A 24,305-nucleotide genomic window follows, 5' to 3' on the forward strand; every position below is an offset into this window, starting at 1 on the left:
CAGTAAAGACACTTAATTGCATGAACAGAGTTGCAAGATGACAGGCAAAAAGCAGAGATGCCACTGCGTTGAACTCAATTATAAATCTGGGCAGAAAAAAAGCGAGTGCTGTCAAACGGAGATAGAGCGTGAAGGGTTTGGACAGGTCATTGTACTCTGGCTGACCCGAGCCTCCACTGCCTCTTCAGCTTCATCTCCCTGGAAGGGAACCCATCACAACCCACCTCCAAGATAGAAACGGCCTTCAGTTGCTGTGGTAACCAAATCTACCGTTGACCTCCTTGTCCTCAGTTAAGTGTCCAGGATGGACTTTGGACTTCAAATGACCCACCGGAGAGATGCTCTTTGGCTGCTGTGTGGTCAGGAAACATTGTTCCCGACAACATACACAAAGAGCAGTTAACCATATCTCATATCTCATTCTCCGTATAAAAATGTGCTCTCTAAATGTAACTCAATTATTTCTTGCTCAAAGGAAACACAATACGTTTAAAGGCAGGGTTGTTAATCTTGCTTTTATTTTAATATGTTTTATGAATTTTCAATACATTGTGACAACAAATGATTCAAATGCTCTGGAAAATAAGAGGGAAGAAATCTGGCGTATGACAGCTGTCCGTTCTGACAATAGCTGTTTATGTTCATGGTGCCTTCGGTAGGAGGCCTAAAGGGACAGGCTGTCAGTCTTTTGGACATGGTGACTTTCTTTATAAATTTAACATAATTCCGGATCAATGCATCAACTTTCTTCGGAAACACTGGGCTAATGTACATTTAACAAATAGATCGGTCTGATCGGTCTGAAAAGATGAATTATTTATCTCGCAGTACAAAAATCCCCAGTATTCAAGACCAGTGATCATTTCTTTTTTACCTCCTTTTGTGCCAACTATAATGACAATTATGAATATCCAGCAAGATGGCACATATGGGATCTTAACATTTCTTCTCTTTTGTTAATACATAATAGAACAGATCATATCTTTTAATATATAGTGCATTTAGTGACAACCAGGTCCAGCGTTCCTCGCGCTCACAGAGGTAGTCAATTGAGAGAACTAAAAACCCTCCGTTTATGAAATAATATGCATTTCTGAATAAATCCAGATGGGAAATTTACATAATGGGTACCTATGCAGAATTACAAAATGGCAAAACTGGATTAAGATGCAATTCCACTCCGATGATGGCACGAATGAGGAGAAGATTCTTTGCCACTGTTATATGTGTCAGGTCAAGTCCAAGCCCAAGATAACCACCTGCCCAATCATTCATCCATCTCCGCACAGACTCGCCCCCAGAGCGAGCCCAGTAGGAGCGTGCACCCGTTGGCCTGCTTCCTAGGATCCCTCCGGGCCCAAGTGCTTGTCACAGGCAGAGCTGCATTTAGATACAATGCTCCATTACATCAATAATGGATAGGAGGATGAGGGAGGAAGGCCAAATAGGATGGGACGGCTCACTCAACAGGAGACGACATAGTCGCAATGACGGGGTAAAGTGTGCCTGTGTGTGTGTGTGTGTGTGTCCCGGCGTGCGCACATACAGTACGCAAGCGTGTGTGTGTTTGTGTGTACGTACATGTCACATGAGCGGTGGGGGCGACGAGCGAGCGAGGGGCTGCTGGGTACCGGAGGAATGTTGTCTTAGTGGGTTTCTGCTACGATGGCACCATTTAGGATCAGACTGACCCAGTTTCCGCAGAGCCCATACATTTTAGATAATCCCCGAAGGATTCTGGGTCGGCGCAGTCCGCCTCCCCCGCGTGTTTTTTACATTGTAGCATGCAGCAGGTAGAGACAGGTGGCAAAATGAAGCACTTAAATGTACACGCTGAATCATGCACGGCTGCGTTAAAGAGAGGATATTCATTTCCTCATCCCTCTGTTAAACCACCTTCCTTTGCTCGTTCCTCCTCCTCCTCCTCCTCCTCCTCCTCGTCACTCTTTCCCTCCCTTTCCCTTTTGCACCAGTTGAAGTGGGTTTGTGGCTTCATGCGGCAGCCATTTAAATCATTACCTTTCCCCACATTGATTCAGCCAGAAGGTAATTGGCTCAATCAAGAGAATTAAAAGCCCGGATAAGATGGAATAATTCAGCTCGCAGATCAAAAGAGTTTCGGAAACGGGGAAAAGTAGGTGGGGGGACGGGGGGGGGGGGGCAATGAGAAGAATGCCGATATTAGCACGGAGGATGAGAAAGTCAACGCTAAAAGGGGAAAATACGTTTAAAAAAAGAATATTAGCATTTCAATGAGACAGAAATATATGCTGAGTGAAGGACAAAATAGACATTTTGATACATTAAACGAGAGGGGAGCTGTGATTGCACAGAGAGAAAGACGAGCGAGGGACCGAAGCAAAGATGAATGTGCAGTTAGCAGATTTCTAGTCTTTGACGTCTTCTGTCAGAACACATTTTTATCTTCGGTAATCAGAACATCCCCTTGACTGTGTTTAACTTACTGTTCCTGTCTCCTCTCATTCGGTGTAAGGATGCCTTCAGACTCCCGGTTTACCCCAGAGCCCCAGATAGAACCTATCCAGCAGTATCTTTGTCTTCCTCTCAGCATTCCTGCTTCATCTTCTGTCTGAATAGAAAGCCAGCGGCACCGTAAGTCCATGCATCAGACTGAAGCTCGCGGGCTTTGCTTTGGTTAATCCTTCAATTTGAGAACAACCGGTGGTGGTAAGCGTTGCAGAGGCCTCGGGATGCGATAACATCACCGCGTGCCGATGAACCGGACACCTCCTTCCTTTGAGAAAGAAGATCGTGCATGATTGCGGTGAAGTGGTTTGACGCATTTTGAAGTATATACACAGACCTTATCTGATTCTGTTAATCCACCTGTATCTATTACAATCAGGGACTGCAATTTCAAACTGACCAGACCACATACAGATGGATTTTAACCCAGTGGGAGACCATGCAGACACCAAATCGGCCGGCTAAACCGTTGCCAACGTGAGAGCCGTGCGGAGGCCGCAGAAATGTTCCCAACCACAAATAAATCACCTCTAAATAAGTCGTAATAATAATGTCTTGACAGAACTGTGTTATAAAAAGTCTAAATGCTCCTGCGATAGAATTAGTTTACCATTTCTGTTCGGATCCCTCACACTTAAAGCCAGTGAAGCCGATCCATAACTGTGATGCGAGTGTGTGTGTGTGTGTGTGTGTGTGTGTGTGTGCGTGTGCGTGTGCGTGTGCACGCCCAGCAGTTGCCATGTAAGTCACAGATGAGGACACCTGACACAGGCGTTACCCCCGGGCTGATTGGGATGGGGGATGAGTGCATGTAGAGAAAAGGAGAACAGGAGGTGCAGGATGTAGCGTGAAGGAATCACTCCATGACAATTAACGATGTCAATTCTTGCTGTGACATTTTGAAAAGAAAAAGAAAGCAGGCGAAGGGTTATGAGAAAATTATGAGAGAGCATTTTAGTGTGTGTGTGTGTGTGCGTGCGTGCGTGTGTGTGTGTGTGTGTGTGTGATCTTAACTTTCAAAGACAAAACATGAACTGTTCTTTAATTCATGGATGTGGTCAGTAAGAAAGGTCACAGAACAGTGGTGCAAAAATACTTCAGGAAAAGACCAGCTGTTGAAACCAATGTTGGCCGGTTAGGGGAACAAATTGTGCCTGGCGCTTCCTCCAAGCACCGACTCCTCCCACGGCTTTTCAGGTCGGCCTCTTATCCATCCCTGCTGCATGCCCGGTGGCACTGTAACGCCTTTGATATTTCAGGTTGTTTCAGTCCACTCGATAAAGCTCTGTTTTTTTGTTGTTTTGGAAACTGCCGCAGAAGTTGGAAGCCAATTTTTAACTTCGGCAGAAGCTTTCATGTAATTCAGCTCCAGTTCCTCCGAGCATCTCCGCTGTGTCCTCGCAGGAGTCTTCCTGTCGACTTAACTGGAATCCCAGTTGTGAATGCCAGCCTGTCAGTTTACTGCCGACACCCCCCCCCCCCCCCCCCAACCGGCCCTCCCCTGGCTGCTGTGCACACTGCCAGTGGGAGACTCCAGCGGAGTGAGAGCCACACCCAGTGAGGCTGAGACAAGGACCCCAATGGATACATATGAATATAGCATAGCACACATAAGAAGCTGCCATCGCGTGAGTGGGATAAAGGTGGCACACCCGTTTCAGCCTCAGCTTCTCCAGATTGTTCTTATTTCGTGAGAAGGGCACTGCTTTATTCTCTCAGGCATACACACATAATGTGGTATCTTAATGCGACAGCTGTTGCGATTGATATATTTATACTCCTAATGAGAATATGTTAATTTCAGTCCATGCTCTTTATGTGATGCATCTCACAATCAAATGTGAGCTGACTTCCCTAACTGCACCAACAGGGCCAACACCAATATAAAGTCGTGTTGAGACACAAGTTTTCAACGGTAATGTCGTGCACCAGGCCCACATTTGCCTATGAGATTAGTGAAAGCTGCTTGACCTCTAATCAAGGGCGTGATGGCGGGGGGAAGGAAGTGATGTGGGATATGAAGCCCTAAAATATGAGTCAATTTCCTGCGGGGCTTATCAGCGCCGTTTGACTGGCGTGTGAGCAGCGAGCGGTCCTCAGTTGTCAGGATTTAAACTTAGGGAGGAAATGAGACACTGGGGTGTGCTCTGAATATCATCCAGAGAGAGAGAGAGAGAGAGAGATGAGAGAACACCCCAACATGTGAAAAACGTTGCATCACTGTAGAAAGGAAGGCAGGGTTTTCGCATTTACATGTCATCTAAAAAGGAGTTGACGCTCTAATCCGTAGTTCTCCTCAGCCAGAGCAATATTATTGCACAGCTTTCCCGGGTGTGTTTTGGATCAACCCAGTACTTCACTGGTCGCGGTGCCTGCGTCAGACTGTGCGTATGACAGACCCATCTCCCTCCCTTCATTAATCTCTGTTTAGTTCTGCATTGGGGACGTGGGGGGGGGGGCACCGAGGAGGCGTTGGACAGGAGGAAAGGCGGCAGAGCAAGATTAAAGATATGGCTAGCCATGAAATCGAAAAAAAGGAGATGGGAGATGGGGGATGAGGGATAAAAGATGGAGCGAAAATGAAGCAGAAATGAATATTGAAAGTTGCCAGGGAGCAATGTGAGGGGGGAAAGGGAGAGAAAGCTTTAGCATTGACGAGCTAAGGAATACAGGTATAAATGGGAGAAAAATTGAGTCAGAGGGAAATGGCAGGAGGAGGGGAAAGGGAGCCTGCTGTTTGATCTTTAACAGGATTATTTTTCTCTGCTTCCCTTTTATTTATTTGATTTTTCCTCATATTTCTTCATATGTAAATGTCGGCTGTGTGCCAGCAGAAACCATATTGGAGTTCTGCGGCGCACTGAGCCCACCCTGTGACTGTGCATCTCCGATAAACACACACACACACACACTGCCGTACTGGGTAATCCTAGGGAGAACTCTGTGGACCTCTGCAGCCCTGCGGTCGGCTCGGACTCAGGCAGCGATGCGGCACCGCTATGGACTCACTGTGTTTTTAGTGAGTTGTTTTGTTGTAACAGCTCGACCTTTGGAAAATTATGTTTGACTATGTGACCATCTGTTTGTTTGCTTGCTCGCTCTCTCTCTCTCTGGCTGTGTGTGTGTGTGTGTGTGTGTGTGTGTGTGTGTGTGTGTGTGTACGGTGAGAGATGATAATCCAGAATCCACTCTCTACAACATCCATCAGCCCATATGGAAAGACACAAAGCCACGGCCGGCCCGGGCCCTGCCGATTATTTTGATTCCCTTATTAAAACGGGGGCTTGGGATTTGTCTGGTAGTTGGCCTCAGGGGTTGATAGAGATTGTCCAGGCTGCTGTTTGATGGGTTTTAAACCCTCATCAGACTGGTAGGTGCTGAATCCTGCAGTGGATATTGATTTGGCCTTTCCTTTAGATTATACAAGTCTGGCTCTGCTGCTTGTCAATAATTCCATCATTGAAGGACAATACATAATCTCTGTGGCCTGCAGCCCACTCAAGATTCAGTTATCTCTGGGTGTGTCTGTTGGTGCTGCTTATTAAATGGCTGATTCTTTTTTGTTTACATAGATCATCCACTGAATCCACTATTTCCAATTATTTTTTCTTTTGTTTGCATCCTGCTGGAATCTCATTTAAATGTATTGGTACATGTGTGTTTTTTCATGTTAAAACTCTCTAATGTGGTATGTGCTGTTTTGGATGCACACAGTCCTCCCTGACGCAACTACGTGCTTTACAGACTCTGCTGGAGAATCTGCTACTTTTCCATTATATAATGCAACCGCATACATTTATATGTACACACACACACACACACACACAGCTACATGACCTATAGACCTTTATGAGAGGCCACTGGTGCACTGACAGGAATCAAATGTTCTACGGCATCACAGCAGTTGACTCCATAAACCAGATGCGTGTGTGTGTGTGTGTGTGTGTGTGTGTGTGTGTGTGTGTGTGTGTGTGTTTGTGTGTGTGTCCTCCAACTGAGGAGCACAGTAGCCATTAGAGCAGTATTGCAGATTGTCTGGTAGGGCGCTCAGGGCCACAAAATGCAATTAGATTCCAGTATAAAATATTTATTTCCACAACACCTACTGTGCACCATGGAGAAGCCTTTACCCACTGTGCGCTTAAATATGAAAATAGTATATATAGTGCATGCCCAAGAGAGCAGCAGTTACAATGTCTCAGTGTGGGCTCTTGCTCCGGCTCTGTGTGTCTGTAGATAAGCGCATGCACTTAAATGTGAGGGCAGGGCATGCTATTGGATGACTACTAATTTTATTACTTTTTTATATATTTGAATTGAAAGGGTTTTATTGTACTTTAAACAACTGGGGGCCAATTGTACAGAACTTTGTGTAGCAATATATTTTTATCTTCATATCTAAAATTGGTTTCACTTCTTTGTTATTTATTGTTGTGCTTCTAACCAAAAAAGTATTGGTATAATGTCAAGTTAACGAACCATACCCATTAAAAATCTGAAATACATCATAAAGGCCGCAGGTTCCTCGGCTTTCAGCTCATTGTTCGGCTCTTACAGCCTCTACTGTGCACTGCACAGTTTTCGGCTCAGCACGTAAACAAAGCAGCTTAGATGGTGAACATGGTCAACGCAATTGACCGATATTTCCCTCAGAAGTTAGCTCTGTTTTTGTTCTCCACTAACAGAAGAACTCCAAATGAGCGGAAGAATGGCTTTGCAACGTCTGTCAATCATACGTTTCCATGTCCATTCCTGTCTATTTCCTTGTATTACTTGCCCCTAGAATTGGCTACTAAAACGCTTGGAAGTAGAAATATTCAAATTCCCAAGTTCGATAAAGCAATCAATCGACTCCCGCTCGACCTTTCTATTGTTAACACAAGCCTGGGTCGATTCATGTTGGGATACTTAGACATTTAAGCTCAGAAACCACATGAGGAATTTAGTGTGTGTTCCAACCCCGAGAGGAGCAGGGATTAATGGATCGTGGCTCTTGCTCTTTTGAAGCTGCGTGCAGGACAAGAACCACACAGCTGCCTCTTCATCACCTCTCCAGTGTAGACTGATCGGGCTTTTTCAGTTCCCTTTCATGGGGGGCTCGGTGAAGTTCACTAACCGCTTCTGTTCTGCTCACTCTCCGTGGCCCGGCAACCATGCGGCTGTGTGCATAGGTGTGGGTGGATGAGTAGGTGGAGGCCAAATGTTATGGAATGAGAAGTATGGATAATGTACGTAACCAAACTCTAGATGGCATGTAATCGTATTCACACAGAGACCCACCGTGCGGCAAGAGCTCTCAATGGGATTTAGGGATTTGAAAATCCTAAAATATGCTAGAATTGGAATTGGTTGTTCTTATACAGGGCATGAACTCTAGCTTCTTTTCTTTTTTTTGTCAGCAAACAATATGCGTATATGTTTGTAAACTACTGATGTGCATGTGTGTGTTTCTGTCCTGCTCTGGGAGGATTACTGTAGATTTACAAGGCCTGGTAACAATGAGCAGACCATCCCCAGGGACCCATGCTCAATCACTATCACAACGAAACGCTGCTAATTCCTATTTAAAGCTGCCACACAGGCCCTGCCCTCCCTGCTCTCCAGGCCCGGGGAGATCAGGAGGCTCCTAGACGGAGCAAGGACCAAGTTATGTTGAAGTCTGTCTAATTTCTGTTAATTGCTGTCTGAGTTTATCTCTTAAGTCTCCCCCTGATTCCCTCCCCTCCCGTTGTTTCCTCCGAGGTAGCTTCACGAGACAAATGCGCCGCTGGAGAGCAGTTCACGTTAGCATCCCTGCCATTTGTCTTCCAAGTGCCCACCCAGAGGCCCCGTCCTCTCCAGCACCGCTCCTTATTGGCTGGCCCTTGAATTATTCAACAGATTCAGACGTGAAAAGGGATCGCTTTAATTCCCGGCTAGCAGGTTAATGTCGGGAGTTTGCTGTTGCATTAAACGCCGGCAGTAATTTATAATGTCTGTACAAGCGTAGCAAATGTGCACTCGATGTGTTGTTTAGTGTGCTGCGTTTGTGTATTTGTCCTCAGCGCATGCTGGTACGGCACGTCCTTCGCTCTGCGTAATTGAAGTGTGTGTACTTGTTGTGTTGTGTCAGTGTTGCGTTCGCTGGTTTTTGCAGACTGCTGCCGCTTGGCAACCGCACAAGCACATTCACCCAGAGACGAGCTTTACCCGGGGACATAAAACTTGAGCCCCATTCACATTTTAGAAGAACGTGTAGTGAGACAGGTCGGCCCGTCTGACTGTCCTCTGTCTTTTTAATTTCTTTTGACACATCCGCTTGCATTGTCCTGTCTTTTCTCATTTGAGCGGGTCAGCTGCAGCTTGCGCCCTCAGTACACACGCGCACGCACAAGCCGTGCAGGTTTCTGACAAGTTGTAAAGCTTTTTTCTCCTTCGGCCATTAGGGTGGATGAATTATTGGCACCAAATCACTTGAGGAATCCATTTTACTTATAGGCACACATGCTGGAGTTGGCAAGCAAACACGCGTGCACACATACAGCGACTTCAAATTGGGGAGCTAACTTAATGGGGGTAATGATTTTTGCATTATTAATGAACCAGGCTTCATACTCATCCTAATTGAAAATGTTCTTTCATCTTCAGTACTTGCTCATTTATTCTCACCTTCAATGCAAGCAGTATGGTACATATGGTTGATAACACGTGTACACTCCGAACCGGCAGACATTTGACACACACACACACAAAAAAAAACATGTTTTGCCGCTGTTTTATTTTCCCTCTGTGTTTTGTTTAGTTGTAAGTTACCAAAAACAACAGTACCTGTATGAGAAGGTTAGTTTTGGGGAATTAAGGAGGAGGGACGAGAGGCGCGTCGTGTAGAAGGGGACGAACAGAGGATCGAACGTGGATCGATGACGCGTACGAGCCGGGAAAGGTGTCATGGAAAGAAACCCACGGAGGTGAACCCCGGCGGCGGCATCATACTGTACATTCATCCGCCCCGCGAGCACCTCGACAACAACAGGCGGGAGAAGAGGACAAAACTGAGAAGCAACGAGGCAGTGAATGAGGAAATCAATCTGTGGCATTTGCCCGTCGGAACACCTGCGACACTCCAAGCCGCCGCGCTCTCAGTCGATAACCACCGTCGTGGTGAATAGACCTCACTATGCGACGGTACAAGTGAAGACGTGTTTGAATAAGAATCAGCATGTGTGTGTGTGTGTGTGTGTGTGTGTGATCATGGGCATGGTCCATGGGTCGAAACCCAGGGCCGTGGTGTCATTAAGGTCTCCGGCCCCTCACTGCAGATATCCCTTTACTGACTGGATGGACGGGATGGGTCACTGCTTCCGTCCCTCGGCCGGCCTCTCGCTCACTGTCAATTCTCCTGCCATCCCCTCGATTTAGCGTCAAATTTATTATTTAACCGTGGCCATGATTTCAGCTTTTTGAGAAACAGATTTCCTCTTGTAATGGGCTCAATTGATTTTAGAGGTCAGAGTAGAGGAAAAAAAACAGTTCAATGACAGTTAAAAAGGGTTATTTCACTTTGCCTCCAATGGTCACAACAGCCTTATTTATATCAAACATGAAATTACTCAAAATGTAGCAAGCACAATGACAAATAAGACTAGCAGACGAGAGACAAAATAAACCAATGCATATATTCACTTGTTCAAAAAGCAGTTTTCAAATATAAACAAAATTCAGTATGACTGAGATGCTGTCATGTGGTAGATACATAAATCATTCCAATCTTCTGAAATAAGTATGTATGTTACCAAAGTAACACACTGGAGTTTTTCCCACCTGGCTGTTAAGTTAAACTGGTTATACTTGTTCACAAGCCCCGAGGATACAAAAACCCTACAGCCCACTAGACTTTTAAAGAAGCCGCTGGTTTTCTTTTTCTTTATATATATATATATATATATATATATATATATATATATATATATAGAAATTATATATATATATATATATATATATATATCAGAACGGAGGGAGGCGTCAGATTGTCTGGTTTCATCAATGCACTCTTTTCACTGAGAGCCAGAATCTGTATGATTCTTTTACCGAGCAGATTTCCTCAAGTTTGGACCTTAACACAGTCACATAAATAAAGTCACAGCAAGCAGCGGCCATTATCTTAACAATTGGTTATCAGCGTTACCATGGCGACGGGGGCTTTTGGTGACAACGTGCTCAGCTTAACCGTGTCAAGAACAAAAACATGACAATGCACATTTGTCAAAATAAGTGTCAAAATAAAATGTATATATTTAAAATATCAATGATTGAGGAAAAAAGACACGTGAAATTAGACAAGATCTAATTATCTATTCATGAAATATAAAATGTCATCAAACTAATTTTACAAAAAAACGTAAAACACTATTTTAAATGACCTAAATGATTTCACAAGGAAAGAGCCTGAAAGACGTTCAAATCAGAGCATAAAGCTAAAGTAAAATTGAATAAATATCCTCAATTGAAAAGCGTAATTTTTTTAGGTTTGTCTGGGTAACGTGATATGTTGCAGCAAAGTGCTGTCCCATTCATATTTACACCATTAAAGTGACGTCATTTAGGTCCTGAAGGTTCACGTCTCCACGTTGAATAAAGTCTAGTTTTTCTTTCATATAAATGTTAGCGGGCCTTAGGGAATAACTTTTTGAAAGATGTGACGTTTACAGAAAGGGCTGAATTAGAAGAGCCTCTGTAAATGAATAAAAAGCCACAATAATCCACCTATTTCAGCCTTTTGGACTACCTGACTATTGAGAGCACGATTGCCTGTCTGTGAGAGGAATGTAATGCCCTTGTTTTGTCTCCTTCGCCCCCCTCCTCCTTTATTTGTGTGTTTCCGGCTGCGAGAGGGAAGAGGGAGAGGAGCACGGGTGATAATGACTTGTCAAATTAGAAGCGATGCAACCTGCAGCGAGTGTAAACAAAACTCAGAATGTTCAGATGACATTTTCCAAGCCGTATTTCCACCGGGGCAGATTAGCCGAGTGACGGCTCAGCCTGAATCTCCTGGATCACAGCTGCACAATGGAGAACACCGGCCCGCACGCACACACACACACACACACACACACACACACACACACACACACAATGGCCAAATGAGGAGAAATCACTTGCATTTTAATACTACACAGCAGATTGACACCTGGATAGACAAACACAGAGATTCCCTCACATGATCCCACGCACACACACACACGCACACTCTTTGCATTGGGCTTTGTTGTGATTTGAAATGCTTCTCCCCCTTCAGGCCTTTCTTCCCAGTCACGGTCCAAGGGGCTCGGCTCAGATTGGTGTGCATGTGGGCTGCCCGGTCAGCATGATGGATGGTGTTCACACACAGCCTTGACTTTATAACTTATAGGGACTTTATTTGCATGTGTTTCCATTACCCGTAAAACTGCACATGATGTAGGCGAGCCGTGGACGTTTTAGTCGTTGAGGTATAAGGGGCTCCTGTATCTTGGTGTCTCATTTTACGCATGGCCGTCCTCGCCGGTGCAGCGTCAACAGCCGTGAACGGTGCTGCTCCTTTCCCAACTTCGCCCATAAAATAAAGAGCCATTTACAAGGAGCAATGTCCCGGTCTAGCACGGCTCCCTCTATGCTGCCCACGCTATTTGAGAGATACTATTGAGAGTCCCGAGCGCATCAATTTGGGCCTCAAATGACTTTCTCCAGCTGGCCAAATCCTGACAAGCTTTCTGTTCTCCTTTTAAGAAGGGCCCTTCATCACAAGAGAAAGGAAGAAAGGATGAGCGAGGGAGGGAGAGTCAAGTCAAAAAGCTACTGTCTCAGTGACACCCTTTCTCCCACAACAGGGGACATTTCTGTTCTATAACGGGTTCTGGTTAATTTGAAGTCAATTGGAGAGTTATTAAAAGGATCTGAGTGAGCGGCGCTGAACTTGGTCAAGGGCAACAAACGCACCCTGGTTTCCATATGAAACAATAGAACTATCACCTTCATGCAAACTTGAAAGTTTCTATGATTTACCCATTAACTCTTTTTAATATTCTACTCTATGTGTAGATTCGCGGATTCCATCCCATCTAGATTTGTTTTACTTATTTAAGCCTCAAATGCATTTGCCTGCAGTTTCCTTCTGAACACCTGCTTACATTCTGTGGGGCGAATCTCATTGCTGAGGATTTGCTTCATTTTAAGGTATTGTTTTTGGTTTATCTCCAAAAGCTTCCTGTTGCCTTTAAAATTACTCCAATATGTATGCAAATATCAACATCCACTGCCACAAATTAGATTTACCTCATTTCCCTCTTGTTCTCGTATCCTTCTGAGTTGTATGTAACACTGTTCTGCATTACAGCGCAATTTACGGTGTGTGCACTACAAATAACGGCAGGAATGAACATTAATAAAGCAAGATATAGAGAAATGGAGGCTCTGATTTAATTCACATATAGTAGAATGACTTATCACACTGTTGCGGGGGAGACTAATAACTATGTCCAGAATATATTTTCTGAGCAGAACCTAATGGGAATCAATTAATGGCCTCGATTTATAGGAAACCTTCACAGAGACATCAGCTATTCTTTGTCTTTGATCTGCTTATTTTTACAGAATATGTTCATGGACGTTCATTTACAACAGATGACGGGTAAATGACAGAAGGATTTTAACATCTCTATTTAGAATGCATTCATTGCCCTTATGAAATGTATTCAGCTGCTGGCCGTGTAGATAAGCATAAGATACTATAGTAACTTACTTCCCATTGTTGAATCGCACCAGCACACACCTGTCTCTTCATCGTACTCGGCATCTTTGCCTCATTTTTCTCTAATTCCCTGCGGAAATGCGCCCCACTGTTGGAAAATCTCTGGAGCAAAACAGTGAAAGCTCTGCAAATAACTGCATTTCTGTGAGTTATGAGGAGAAGGTGGCATCAAATAAAAACAGGAGGAAAAGGAAACAAACAAAAAACCCCACTGCACCGCAACACTTTGTTGAACAATCAGCACAAGCAGCCAGATTTTTTCGGATAGAACGACCACAGCAAGGGGGACATAATCCCAGTCTGGCACTGGGCGGCTCAGGTGGGATTGTGTTGGTGTTCGCTGTGTGTCAGCGCGCCTGGCAGGTACTCTGCAAACGCAGCCACCACCTCCCATTCCATCGCAGTTCCGCCTGTCTCCATCTTTGTTTGATGATCTGCATCAAATGTATGCTTTTCCACACGTTGAGACGTTGAAGCCGTGACATTGTTAATGGTTTGCTACATCCGCGCAGCAGTTGGTCAGTAGATCTTCTGACATTTTGTGTCAGAAAAACTACTGACATGACGTTAGTTACTGAAATTCTTCCTCTCCGGACATTTCGTATTGCTGAAGTGTGAATGCTTTTAAGACATCAATATAATATATATCAGCAATAAGTGAGTGTTGTCCCCTCGTTCAACACCAACCATCGATGGATAATATGAAGCAAATGAGAAGCTGGAGAGAGAGTGCGATGAATAAGATGATTCATTTTTCTAATAAATTAATTAAATTAAAGTAGAATGTATTGTTTGAAATAAAATCCATACGACTATATTTGTTATCCAGTAATGACAGATGGAAAAAAAGACAAAAATAAAGGAGGGGATTTCTACTTGGTAGAAGCATTTTCTTGTCCAACGTTTTTCGGATGCATATAAGGTAGTTTTCCACGATCTTTAGAGAGAAATGATCAGTGCTGCTCCACATTTGCATATAAACGAGGAATGGTTAACTGTCAGTCAGAGTGAATGATTTGCAGACAGAGAAATATTAAGCGGCACGGCACAGAGGGAAAGATTAAAAAGTTCCAAAGCAAGTTACTTAGAGGAGTCCAAAGACAAGCAGAGAACATTAATACACAATCATGCACCAGTAAGACATGAATGTTTGATACACTTATAAATCATTTTAATTTCATGAAATTAAGATAGCCTTTCACTTAGATTGTGACTGAGGGAGAAAGGCTCCAGTGTTGTTGTTAACTCGGGTTCTCTCAGTTCCTGTTTAGCCAGATCTTAGCCCTGCTGGACCAAAGTAGACCACCTCGCAGCCAGGCGACACCGACGCCGTCTGCTCTGCCCTCGCTAAGCCCAGTCAACCAAAGAAAGTTTTCTTATCAGGTTGCAATTAAACAGCAGATGTCATCTCAACTTCAAACGCCGCAGTCCGTAATGAAGCGTACGCAATTCAGCTTCTCGCTGACTCCGTTGAAAATGTGTATAGAAAAAGGTGGATGAAAATAGTCAACGGTCATGGAGAGTTCAGCCAAGTTAGATGATTTAAACACCTGCTCTTTCAGGCCGGCAAGTGTTGGCCTGGAAGAAAAGGGCCAGTGATTCACAGAGACGGTGGTAGTGATCCCACCACTGCAGGTTATGGATCAGGGTGTGGTTAACTAGGCTGAACCTTTATTATCTCATTCTGGAGACTACAGTAGAGAGGGACCAACAGAGAGGGAACGATGGGCAGGAAACGAGCCGCTGACTCAAACAGATCGTTAAAGCTTATTTCAAGATTAATGCCAGCGTGTTTTGCTCGCATTCATTTTCTGCACATAAAATCCTCTCCTGTTATCTCAGAGCAGACGACCTCCATCAGTAAAGTGTGCAACCCAGGAGCACGAGATGTAATTTGCCTGAAGGGAATGCGTGGTGTTTCTGTCTTATTCCAGGGTTTACTTGCACGGTGAACCGTTTACTATAGATTCTGCACAATTGCCTTCAGGGGTCAGCCACAAGCCCCGCACTTTTGTAGCCAGAGAACCATGGAGATCGATAGCACATAGTCAGCCTTGGCCAAAGATACGTAGAGGACCATGCTGTTGGAAAAAAAAAAAATGTTTTTAAAGCTAGTCGGCTGCATGGGGGGAGATAGAGATCGAGTCCTGGACACAGGAAAATGAGAGAGACCGAAAGTTATTAAAGAGTCTTTATCTACATATTGATCATTGAATGTGTACCTGGCCTGTGAGGAACGCTGCCGCCCAGCCGACATCTGATCATTACACTTTATTAGGAGAACAGGCAGTGATTAGAGAAGAGAGGCCGACTTCTGAGGACAACATGAGAGGGAGTGAGAGGCATTGGAGCAGCAAAGCCGGCCACACTTGAGTGATGCACCGTATTTGAAAGGATAATGGGGTTCTGATCATAGGGGGGAAAAGAAAAGCTGGAAGCTGACTGAAAGGCGGCGTACGGTGCGCGTTCAGGGGGGCCGGGTCGCTCGTTTAATGTGAGTCGATTCATCCCAGCGGAGAATCCCGTGTGTATGGCTTTGTTTTATTGTCTCAGGGAGACGGACAGGTCTGCCTTCACACTAAATGTAGTAAGGTTTCTGTGACACACACACACACACACTAACACCAGCCAAGCCTCTGCCCTGTTCATCATGTGATGTCGCAGTGTCGGTGACGGAGCGCCGCAGCTTATCGCGCTGCGGTAGTACTCGGTCGGGGCAGAGGCCCATTTCCCTCGGTCTGATAGGCAGCCGGGCGGGAATGTGTCCATATGGAAGCATCCTTTACGCGGCTGTGCAGACTCGCTGCTAAAGGTGTGTTGTCCCAGAGGGATCCGGAATTTGTGTGCGTGTATATATGTGTGCATGTGTGTGTTAGCTGTGAGAATCTGAGGCTCGCAGTGGTCCAATGGCACAAAGCATAGATTTTCCTGCCCATGTGGGGAAATGTCAGCCTCTAATTGAGTTGATAAAACCGTTTTGAGTTTCAGACATAAATATGGTTTCCTCCCCACAAAAGGCCACCGCATTAAACAACTCCCATTTGGGGGGTCTGTGGTGAATGAAAGGTCTCCTGGTTTGTTTTCGCCCCGGCGCGCGTGCAGATTTTTTCCGGACAGCGCTTGTGTCCAAATCTGCACGGTGAAAGAAACTGACGGGCGAGCCGCGGCTGAATAAAGTCTTCTTTCAGGTCTTCCATTTTGAATCGGGACGCAAGCTCGTTGGAATAAACCGTTTTTGTTGTGGCGCATAAATGGAGTGTGTGATAGAGGGGGGACAGAGAGGTCATATCCATTAGAGGCTGAATAAAGAAAAAGGCTGAAGGATGCCCGCGCTGAGCAGATTGATGCGCAGCGACAGCAGAGGACACACCTGCTGCTTTCAATGGAAACCCACTGTAATGTGAGGGGAGAAGCAGCACACTTGTAATGTGATTTAGTGCTTGTCTGGTGACTATCTCCTTTTTAATGTGCTGGGATCTGGCAGGGGCGTGTTTGGTAATTGGCAAGTATGAAAACTAAACCTTTGACATTAATAAAGTGATTAATGTTAAAATATTATCAACATATATTAATGACAACTCTGCGCCACCCATAGGATCAGGATCTAAAGTCTCAAAACTCAAAACTGGTATTCACTCAAAATGTACTTTTCCACATTCAGAGGGAACAGTGAAGGTCACATTAATTTACAGGCTATATATATATATATATATATATATATATATATATATATATATATGATAGAGGCCATGCTCACACTGAGATTAAACACAACCTATATGTGTTTATAGGTTTATATGTGTTTATAGGTGGGTGTAAGTGTGTGTGGGGGTTAGTTCTCACAATAAGTAGAAGGAAAGCACTCAAACAAGGGAGATCGTCACTGCTGCAGTAAAATACATCAACTGTTTCTTTTTCACGCAGAAACCAGACAAACTCCCGTTCGGCAAAGTCCCAACAAATGATTAAATAGTCAAAGAGAGGAGAACCTCAATTCCCCAAAACACATGCTTTAATGGTCCGTAATGCCTCACAGTTGTAATATCAAGTTTAAAGTTGTGAGGTGTGCATGTGAAGACACATGAGAGTACATGTGTGCCTGTTTGCCTCTACGGGGCCCTGCTCTCATTATCAGGAATGATAATTAGACAGGGTTTCTCACACACACACACACACACACACACACACACTTTCTCTCACATTCACATGGAAGCACACACACACACATTTGCAGCTTAGCCTACTGGTAATTAACAGACATAATTAGGCAGACAGCCGTTCATATAGGGAACGCACGCTGACGCAAACGCGCACGCACACACGCACACATTGCTTCCTTGGTAATTAAGAGTATTAATTACAAGCATAGCTGTCCCTGTGAGGCTCTCTATCACTCACAGAGTAGCACACAGCAGGGTTTGTGTTACTGTATCTCACCACACCATCGCCGCTCTCTCTCTCTCTCTCTGGTTAAACGTGCACAAACAGTAGCTGATTAGTAGCACACTGATGGCTGGCCATAGGTTGACCTCTGGTATCATGGGAATGACAGAGATCTGGGTGCCTGGTCGGGGCCTGTGTCGGTTTCTTTGATCTTTGTGAGATGTTCTTTCAGCTTTTTGCCTGAGCTCACTATTTTCCACTTCTGTCTCACTTTGTCAAAATGCAAATTAGGCAGCAAGATACAGTTTCCGTACGTACTGCACTTGATTTTATCTGTAAAATGAGCTCCTTTAGTTGCACACTAACCTGTGTGGACATGTAGGCCAAACTCTCAGGCCAGTCCTTGAGAGAATCCAATCACGGCTGAGCTAGCCTGTTAGCTCAGGACGAAGCACGGAGGGACAAAGCGCCTGAGGAAAAAACGCTCCAGGATTCCGGGCGCATTCGTCGTTAACGCCTTGCAATCTTTGACTTTGTGGCCGTGGTGCAGCCTCAGCACTTGAAGGAGCCTGACAGGTCATTCCCAAATGTTACCCAGGTTGGATGATTACCTATCGCAGCTGTGCTCTCTGCAGAGTTGGGGCACATGTCCTAGATGTGAGAGCAGTGTTAAAATAGCGGGGGCATTGGTCAGTAAAATTGCAATTGCAGGTAAAGCGAAAGATGTTGACTTCCATGCAATGTACACCATTTCAAATGTAGACTTACTGTCTCATCACTAATAAAGCTGTTGAAGTGACACACAATAATCCTCTTTTTTTTGTTATGACCTGATATTCCTCCTTCCACTCTCGTGTTATTGTAAAGTAACAGTAAGGTGGATGATATTTCTATTGTTTTAGCAGTATATGTTATATTTCTATGTCCTATAATTGCATACATAGTTTATTCATTCTGAACCATCATTTAAATAACACTCTAGTAGTGTGTTAATGTCTGTTTCCGCCGCCCTTTCTGTTTCTGTTCCTAGTGGACGGCTGCACCGATTGGTCCGTGGACTACTTAAAATACCGGGTGCTGCAGGGTGAGCCGGTGCGGCTGAAGTGCGCTCTGTTCTACGGTTACATCCGGGCCAACTACAGCCAGGCACAGAGCGTGGGCCTCAGCCTCATGTGGTACCGCAGCTCAGGCCTGGGCCACAGCGACTTCGAGGAGCCGATCTCCTTCGACGGTGTGCGAATGAGCAAGGAGGAGGATGCCATATGGTTCAGGCCGGCGGATCTCCAGGACGTGGGCCTCTACTCCTGCGTGCTACGGTAGGAGATGACGCTGGGGTCGGGTCCGTTCGAGCGATTAGCATCGAAGCTAAGAGCCAGAGGAATCGTTTGGCTGGGAGTTCTTCAAAATTCTAAAACAAGCCTACAGACAAATCTAAAACCTCCCACTTTGCATTTAGTGAAAAATGTGTACTATTCCTTTATATCGTGGAAGAGAGAATGATATTTTCCTGGAGTGGCATCACATACATTTTGATCGTAATTGATTCAACGTGTTAATTTTACCGTGATCCACAGTATAAGCCATGAGAACTGCTGAGGAGAGATACACACAAAGAGATTCAAACACAAACACCCACACATTCTCACTCTATAGAGGACCATTACAGAGAGACTCTTCCTAATACGAGATGCATAATTATGTGGCAGTAACTTATTAACCTTTACAGTGGAGAACATCCCTCAATAAACGGCTCATTGAAGCTCCTCATTTCAGAGTTTTTAATAAACCCAGTTTAAGGCCTCTTAAAGACCCAGAGGGGCTTGCAGGATGCATTGAGTGTGACCGAGGGAGTGTGTTTGTCTGCAATGATACCCGTGCTTATACTGCAATTCATTACTGCACTCTGTAGGACTAATCTGGCACAAACAGTGCTATTTCATTGTAAATTGATATTGCCTTTGACTGTTGACAATTTCTTCTAACAAAGCTTTGTTCCTGTTCAAATTCAGAGCATACCTCCGCTCTGCAGAGCGCTACAAAAGCGCCCCCAGCTTTAATGCGCCTGTTGCTCGTATTGAGCTGCAGGGTGACGGGGGGGCATCTCAAACTTCTTAGATACCCTAATCAGAACACTGTGAGCTTAAATCACCTTTTTTTTGTTAGCTTTTAAGTTACACAATTTAGCATATATGGCCTCAACACTGTACCCTAAAACTCCCTTCAGGCAAAGAGAGAAGAAACACGTTTGTCTTTTCTTCAGAATTTACTCAGTATGCAGTAGACCTTGATATGACAATGAACAATAAAATAACCCTCATTGACATTCCGAGGGATGGACCAATGTTTCACAACCATATGACTAAATCAATCAACGCCTCTCTGACGTAATTGTAAATTCACAGTAAGCTTTTTAAATGTGGGCTTTATTCCAGCCTGATCCTGTTTCGTAAAAATGTATACGAAAATCTTGAACATACAAATAAATACGGACTGCAACTGATGACGTGACCCTATTCAAAGTGAATGGGGACCTGCACCCCATAAACACACTTCATGAAGTCTAACGATGTAAAATAAACGTGTTATGATTGCATTTTTAACGAGAAATCAATGTTAAATTGGAAGAATAGAATACTAACCCTAACCCCCTCAAAAAATCCAACATGGCGGAGAGACGTTCACTCAAGAATCCAACATGGTCCGCCATGTTGTTCACCCAAGGGGCGTGGTTAACCACCGCCAGTTCGCATGTATTGTTACGAATTTGTATGTTCAAGATTTTCGTATACATTTTTACAAACAGGTTTTGGAGATCACGTTGCTTTATTCAGCCGCCTTTGCTGCAGGAAAGATTGATTTGGTATTCGATTTATCTGAAATATATTATGCAACCAAAAAACTGGCAGCTCTGTGTGTATTTCAAAATCAAATTATTAATACATGAAATTAAAAGCAAATTAGAATCCACTGAACTATATGGATTGTCAGAATGAGCATACATAACTGGAGTATCTTATCTTATGTCAGAACCCATCAAGCTTGCGTTCTCCACGGTCCTTAGTTTACAAGAACCTATTCAAACAACCCATTGACCTCGAGGCGGAGAAACTGAAGCGCAAGATGCTGACTCACCTTTGAGTAGGAGCGATTCCTGCACCACTGTGTTGCTTGCTCTCAGGGTCAAAAAATGTACAACTGTAAATGTAAAATGTACCTTTTAAAGAGGTGCTCACGCCAAGCGAACAAAAAAACAATATGGTGACGGCCCAGAAACCAACGGCTGGCCTTACGATGAAAATGTCCACTTCTGGTTTAAGGTTTTCCCCGCCCCTACACTTAAGCCACGCCCCCTACAACTCATGAACCACTTGTCGACATTTGTATCATACTCATCTGTGAGGCGGATGCAGGTCAAATATGTGAGTGCGTGCACGCGTGAATCTGTATGTGTGAGTTTGTAACCAATGCAAATGTGTGCCCGTTTTAATAGAAATGTTTAATCCTTCATATGTGAAAAGATTGTTCCTTGAGAAGATGTTTTCACAACATCAAGACCCGCTAACTGCACAATTGATAAATATTTAAAGCGCTGCGAATGAGATGCTTGTGACTCCTGTAGCTACTCCTCTAGCTCGGAGAAGACCTTCCAGACAATTTGGTGTCAGTGACGTTAATACATATAATAATGTAGAGGCAACTACCTTGATTTTATTGTATCACAATTTAATTTGATCTTGATTTATACCCCATTCTAATTAAAGCTGATAGTCAGCACTTTAGAGCCAAAGTCATGCTTCATTTCTAATCTAGTGCGCGTGAGTACAAAAGCCAACACAACAAAAGACGTGTCACTGGCTTAATAGCTTCTGACTGCGCTGTATGTATGATGGGATAGTCCACAGGAGCTCCAGGCGTGTTGTGTTCTCTTTATAAATGTACCTAAACTCCCCTGTGTTAAGTTCAACTTCCCACTGAAGCCCTCCAGATGGTTTCCTCAGACCCAACGGTGCATGAATGTGTGAATGTGGTTAACTTTGTCCTTCTCTGTCCGGAAATTGAAGTCTAATCGCCAGTTTTCATGTGAAGGTGACTTCATTTACATAGCAATCTCTTTGTGCTGTCCCCTTCTTTCACCCCTGTGCCCTTCCTCCCTTCCCTTTGTATGCCATCTCACTTAAGGCCCGTAACGGCGATCCATATCATCAATATGTCTTCCTCTCACACAGCCACAGTCCCACTACATTTCACCTGATATATTATTGTATAATAGCTCTAGTAACGAGTCTGCGTTCCGGAGAGGGTGAAACCATGTGCATTTCCTTCACATGATTAGGTTATCCAACATGGGGCACAACAATGTGTAGAGAATTATGGCTTACGTGAGCCGCAGACTAATTTCCGAAGCAGCTACTCTCAAATAGAATGTGACAGACGTGAAAGACACCACAGGACTGTGCATCGACCCCCGGCTGTCCGTCAATCAGTGGCCACCCCTGACACCTTCCCACAATGCCACAGGGTGCCTGCTGTGAATATTTAACATGTGAAGATGTCTCCTTTCGGGCTCGCGGGGACTTGGTCGGCTCAGGTGGTCATCCCTGATCGGCATCACGTTATATCGACAAGCGCGTTGTGTTAATTTCCCCGCCTGCGTACGGATGCTTCCACATGTGTGCGTTGATAAATGTGTGTTTGCCCCGTCCAATTTGTTCTGCGGACAAATATATTGTCCAAGTGTGGTCTGTAGGCCTACAGCGCCGTGTCCTCCCACTCTATTCCCTCCAGTAGGAAGTCAATAATGTTAGATATCTGCACCAAGGGGGCATTGCTGTGTTGCAATATCTTGCATCTTACTTTTACTTCTTACAGCATTTTTCAGATGCCCTTTTAGTTGTCTCCTAGGTTGTGGAAGTACACAGTGTATATGTCATATATATTTACAAGCAGCTACTTCTGTTCCTCTCATCACTATCTCTACCTGGTCTTCCTCGACTGCACATAGCCACATTTGTCTTTTAAAGTGTGTGTGTGTGTGTGTGTGTGTGTGTGCGTGTGTGTGTGTGTGTGTGTTGGCCTGCATCTTTGGTTTATGTTCGCAGGGGGTCAGGGGTGTTTATAAGAGAGAGGTGACTCCCTTATTGCCTCCATAACCTGAGTAGATCATATGAAACCCTGTCATTTACAGTGAACGGGAGCATCTGGCGAGCCGTTAAACGCAGTGTAATGAAATGTAATGGCCGGTGTGCGCGCAGCTTCCCCATCGACCGCGTGACGGACGGGTCCGATCACAGCCGGGCGGGAGGACAGAAAAGCGGACAGAGATGCCTCACTAAAGCATGCAGAATTTTAGTCTGGGGCCTTTTTATTATGGCGTGGACCATTCTGCTGATATTCCATCCATTTCAGATTACAATGTGCTTTCAATTTAGTGGCAGTAGTTTGGAGACGACCCTTTTCATGTTGCGAGGCGGCAGTGCCCCCTGCACAGAGTCAAGGGAATGCCTCCGCCATTCTCTCTCCTCTTTCGTTTATAAATACTCTGATAATTGCTTCCATTGTCTCCCGACTCGACTACTGCAACAGCGTTCTTCACTTCCTCATAGCATGCTGTCCAAAGTCCGGAGTGGACTCCAGTACATCCGCCACTCTGCTGCTACTCAATCCCGTCACCACGCTGACCTGCAGCGCTCTGCTGAGGTCCAGATTCCATTGAAACTGCTTTCAACTCACAAAGCGCCGCTTAAACACCTGCCTCGCCCTCCTATGCCACTCCGTGCAGCACCAGGCACGGGACCTTTGGTGACGGGGCCTTTTCCATCACTGTTCTACTGTTTCTATGGAAATATCGTGGAAAATAGGTCAATGGAAGAACGCAAAGTCCCTCAAAACTCATTGTGTCAGCAGTGATTAAAATGATACAGCTATTATGATGATGATTATGACAATCATGGTGACAACCTGGAGAGAGACATCAGCAGGCCTAACTCCTTGGGATGACCAGGCAGCAGCGCCCCCTCCCCCCCCCCTTCATATCACGAGGCCCTTTCAGTCTTTGCCTCTTCACTGATTAGCTTTCCCACGTCCCGGCCGACTCCCCCCACATGTCCAATAGTGGCCGTGATTGTGAGTCATTGACTCGGTAAAACACGTTGTTATTGCACATACGGGAGGAGGAGGAGGGGGGCGGGGGAGGGATGGATGGATGGATGAAGAGGGATCAAAATAACTTATGAAAAACCGAAGGGATCAAACATCCGATTCTACGTGTTCGAGTGTGTGTAGCGTAAATGCTCTTGTCGCTGTGTGTTGTTAGTGTATCAGACAAGCAAAGGTGAATTGTGTTGTTTTTGTTGTTCTCCGCCCACAGAAATTCCACTTACTGCATGAAGGTGTCCATGTCTCTGACCGTGGCGGAGAACGACACAAACCTGTGCTTCAACTCCAACATGAGACGGGCCGAGAAGGCCGAGCTCAGCAAGAGCAAAGACATCCTCTGCCCCGACATCGACGACTACGTCGAACTGGGCAAAGAGCCGGACATCACCTGGTTCAAGGTGGGCTTTCTGACGGCTCTTTGGTTGTGCTGATCTCTACTGCCGTGTGGTTTGTGCATCGTTAGATTACTTGCCTCAAGGCTACTTCATATCTTTTCATGTGTGTGTCTTGAATA

General features: G+C 44.8%; 1 protein-coding gene across 3 annotated transcripts in view; it reads left to right on the top strand.

Moving 5' to 3' along the window:
* The window catches only part of il1rapl1a (interleukin 1 receptor accessory protein-like 1a), a 120,960-nt gene that overhangs the window by 31,669 nt on the left and 64,986 nt on the right, over positions 1 to 24,305 (top strand). For all 3 annotated transcript variants that reach the window (XM_040201588.2, XM_040201594.2, XM_040201592.2), the window contains exons 3-4: positions 18,666 to 18,951; positions 24,003 to 24,189. In XM_040201588.2, the coding sequence (XP_040057522.1) occupies positions 18,666 to 18,951; positions 24,003 to 24,189 (473 nt within the window). The remainder of the gene's footprint in view (positions 1 to 18,665; positions 18,952 to 24,002; positions 24,190 to 24,305) is intronic.

Source organism: Gasterosteus aculeatus, chromosome 16, assembly GCF_964276395.1.
Source record: "Gasterosteus aculeatus chromosome 16, fGasAcu3.hap1.1, whole genome shotgun sequence".
Lineage (NCBI taxonomy): Eukaryota > Metazoa > Chordata > Actinopteri > Perciformes > Gasterosteidae > Gasterosteus > Gasterosteus aculeatus.